At 43.9% G+C, this 4176-nt stretch overlaps 1 protein-coding gene across 1 annotated transcript; it reads right to left on the bottom strand.

Moving 5' to 3' along the window:
- Positions 1–955: 955 nt before the first annotated feature.
- LOC103090325 (transportin-1-like) lies at positions 956–3455 on the bottom strand (the record flags this gene model as incomplete). The annotated part of the gene is given in 3 exon segments (XM_082931257.1): positions 956–3125; positions 3276–3350; positions 3352–3455. Coding segments are annotated over 3 exon segments (2343 nt in total), but the record flags the coding sequence as incomplete, so codon positions are not given.
- Positions 3456–4176: the final 721 nt, after the last annotated feature.

Below are 4176 nucleotides of genomic sequence, written 5' to 3'. Positions count from 1 at the left end.
TTATATCCACTACGTTAATGTCTTAATGCAAAGTCAAGGTGTCAATCTTTAGTTTCATATGCCCAACCCCATTTATTCCTCCCTCCCTGCCCACCCCACATAGGTAAAAGGAGTGACTCATTTGGCATTTCACAGGGTGCTTCATTGTTTAAATTTGTTTTGTTTTATTTCCAACTTTTTGGGGTACCTTAAATTGTAACTTCCAAGAACCTGCTTCTACTATGGGTAGGCAAGCTGATTTTAACTCTTATTAGCTTTCATTTGTGTAGTTCTTCATCAGTATGCAAAAACAAGTCCCCATCATGTGGGAAATTTTATAAAAACCTTTAAATTAAAAAAAAAAAACTTTACTGTTTTCTAATCCCCATTCTTAGGTTTCCTTTATTGTGCTATAGAATTTTTCCTCTTTCTCATCCCTATGCATCATTTATATGGTTCTTGTTTGGGTACAATTCCCCATAATATTCCAGAATGTATTGTTTTGTGAGTAGATTGAATAAGTTTTTCTTTTTTTTTTTTTTGCCTCTTCACATCTAGTGCAGCATTGTAATTGGAGACAGATTTCCACCCACAAAGGCTCCAGATGTTAAAACGTTTCCCAACAACGACTTAATACAGTGACAGCAACACCTCCCTCCAGGCCCTCCCAGTAGGGCTGGGACTGTACAGTATTCCTTACTGGTTTACCCTTCCTCCCTGTAAAGGGTAACATCTTCCCTGAGTGCAGAGGCTCCCTCATAGTCTCCAAGACTGAAGGACCCCTAATTATGGGACTGTAGCATAAGTGTATGAGATTAAACACCATAAAAAGCTGCAGGGGCTTGCCTGGTGGCGCAGTGGTTGAGAGTCCGCCTGCCGATGCAGGGGACACGGGTTCGTGCCCCGGTCCGGGAAGATCCCACATGCCGCAGAGCGGCTGGGCCCGTGAGCCGTGGCCGCTGAGCCTGCGAGCATCACAAAAAAATATAAAATCTTGCATTACTCCACTGGGATTCACACTGATCATGGTACAAATCCCACAAAATGCTGAATCCTTTTCCTCATTGTGCCTTATGTTTCTCAGAGAGGCGCACCAGGGTCTTATAAACTGCTGTAGCATGGGAGCCACCTCTTGAGGACAAACGTAACCAAGACGACCAATTGTTATTGCTGTATTCTCTAACAACGTCTTTGGTGTGTTGGGTCTGGTGCAAAACTGGTGCAACACCATAGGAATATAAGGCTGCATCTCTATGCCCATTTGAATGGAGATTTCTCCAGTTGCCCATGTGGCATTATTGCAGACTGAAATGAACTCTGGATTTAGGTAGGTTCCCAATATTGTCATGAAATCAGCTATACAAGGCTTAACATGCTGGAAGCAAGCTTTTGTCAGGTCACCTAACAGGGCGAAGGAATTCTGTCTAACCTCTGGCATTTTATCCTGCATGCACTGATACATTAGCGTTAGAATGTTACTTCGGGCTACTAGCTGTTCAATGTTGCCTCCAAGTCCTTCAGCCAGGCCACTGAGTAAATCAAGAGCCAGTATCATAAAATCTTCATCTGGAGCCTCATACTGATCTCGTTGAGCACTGTTCAGCATTGCTTGTGCAAGAGTCTTCTGTACTAGGCATACACAACGCTGATGCACAGGTTCACAGTATGGAAGGAAGCCAGACTGCAGGGCTGTGGCAACTGAAGATAGGCACTCGAGTAAAAGGAAGAGATCATCATCCTCATCCTTTAACATGTTCCATTTCTGGATCAGTGGAGGCATTAGCATCTGAATATATTCAGGTTTGTTTAAGTGATGTCCTACTGAATCTGCTAACGTTCCTGTGGCATCATAAAGAATGAGCAGGTTTTTATGCTGGTATTTACTAAATGCAAAGACCAAGGTATCAAGCATATAAGCAAGGCGAGGAACAAGTTCTGTACAAGCCTCCTCTTCCAGGGTAGCAAAGGCACTGCAGGCAGCTTCTTGTACTCTCCTGTTGCTATCCAGGATACGTTTTAGCAGTTCTGTCATTAATGGCTTCAGGTACGTGTCTGAGGGCTGGCTGACGACCCCGTGTGCATAGCGGCTAAGAGTCCAGCATGTTATGAAACGCACAAGAGCCTTTTTATCAGAGAGGCACTGAATAAGGTGAGGAATGAGCTCAGGTCGGTATGGAATCATGCCCAGCATGCAACCTTCAGCAATTGCTCCTAAAACCAAGATGCCTGATTCTTTAACAACCCATTCATGATGAAAAAGTAATTCTTTCAAAAGGGGCAAAATATGTGGCAAAAGCTCATCATGATACACATTTGCAAGAACATCTAGGGCAGCCGCAGAACATTTTCTTAGATTCCAGTCAGAAATTGTATCATCATCATCAATTTCATCGTCATCATCACCTTCCTCTTCAATTCCATCTTTGTCATGCTGCTGAGCCACTGTCCTTGATCGACGAAAACGTGGCCTTGTATCCTGTTCACTATCAGGAATTGTTTCGTCTTCTTCAACATCACCCTTAAGTAGGATAATATCTATATCTGAGTACTTCATGCCATTCACTAACACAGGAATCAACTTAGGAAGACGCCTTATGAGTACATCTTTGCATATTGGTTGCTCAGCCAAAGTAAGCCAAAATTCGCAGGCTTCTAAAACCACATTTTCACCTTGATCTTGGGGCCTCTGTAGCATGTACTCAACTATATTATGCATGTGAGGAGGCAGGCGATCCATTCGAACTTCAAGCAACATCACAAGTGCCTGGCACACATTTTTCTGTACCTCTGGTTCTTCATCACCAGCCAATGCAAAGAGATTCTCAATAAAGGAGTCAAAGTGCAACATCAGAGCTTGAGTTCCACTGATGATAAACTGATTGACACATGCAACGACATGAGGCCTTATTTTTGGACTACTGTGCCTGAAGAACTGTAAAAATTTAGGAATCATGAGGTTGAGAGGAAGATCTAAAACATCACTATCTAAAATCTCAGCAGAATCTTCACAAATCTTCTGAAGGGCACCAAATGCTCCCTCACAAGTGTTGTAATCTTCATAATCCAACACGCTACAGAGTTTTGGTGGGAGGTCAGGCCAATTCTGCAGTTCTCCCTTGGAGGCTATAGTTGTGATCAAAATGCCTACAGTAGCTCTAATCAGAGGAGAGGAGTCACCAATATTGCTTAAACATTCACTCTTAATAAAGTCTGTTACACCATTTGGGAAATACTGAAAGTGTGCTTTCACCTTATTCTTCAATATGAGACAACTCAATGATCTTGTGGGTTCATCTTCAGATTTTAACTTTGTAAGAACAAAAATCATGTAGTTGTTAAAGCCTGGATATTGATTGAGTTGTTCCAGTTTCTAGAATGGTTCTCTGGATGGTGGTGTCGGGGGACTGGGACTCCAGCAGCTGCAGGATCTGCTGAAGCCCTTGCTCGTCAGGTTTCCACTCATACTCCATCTTGGTTTGCTGCCTGGGGCGCCCTGAAGGAAGTCTGGGATGGTGAAACCCAGGGAACTGATCCTAGCAGCTGGGCCGCTAATGTCTGCTGCTGCTGCTGCCGCCATGGCCACCGAGCGCAAGGAACCGACACATATCTTTAAATTGTTCTGCAGAAACTGAGACCAACTACCCAGATGAAGGATGGTGACTACATGCTGACCTCAAGCAAGTAGACCCCAGATGGGTTGGAACCAGAAGGTTGATGATTAAGATTCCTGAAACATCACCGTGTTACCTTACCACCAACTAATCAGAAGAAAGTCCACGAGCTGCAACCCTCATCCCAAATGTTGCCTTTGAAAACCCTTCCCTAAGAGCCATGGAGGTGTTCAGGTCTTTTGATCATGAGCTGCCCATTCTCCTTGTGTGGTGTCCTGCAATAAACACTGTACTTTCCTTCATCACAATCTGGTGTCAGTAGATTGTCTTTGCTGCGTGGTGGGTGAGCAGACCCTAGCTTGGTTCAGTAACAAAGGGAGGCTAGAAAATCTATTCTTTATTCTAGGTTGCAGTGTGGTCAGCTTAAAATTGGGGCCTGTTACTAGGTCAGAAAGGGAGAATAGGAGTAGGTAACTAGCATTTTCTTCCAGTGTTCGAGAAGATGTATCATGTTTAGGGACTTCCCTGGCAGTCCAGTGGTTAAGACTCCACACTTCCACTGCAGGGGGCATGGGTTCGATCCCTG

Source organism: Lipotes vexillifer, unplaced genomic scaffold, assembly GCF_000442215.2.
Source record: "Lipotes vexillifer unplaced genomic scaffold, Lipotes_vexillifer_v1.1 scaffold539, whole genome shotgun sequence".
Lineage (NCBI taxonomy): Eukaryota > Metazoa > Chordata > Mammalia > Artiodactyla > Lipotidae > Lipotes > Lipotes vexillifer.
Note: the sequence above shows the minus strand (reverse complement) of the source record. Positions and strands in the feature narration are given on the sequence as shown.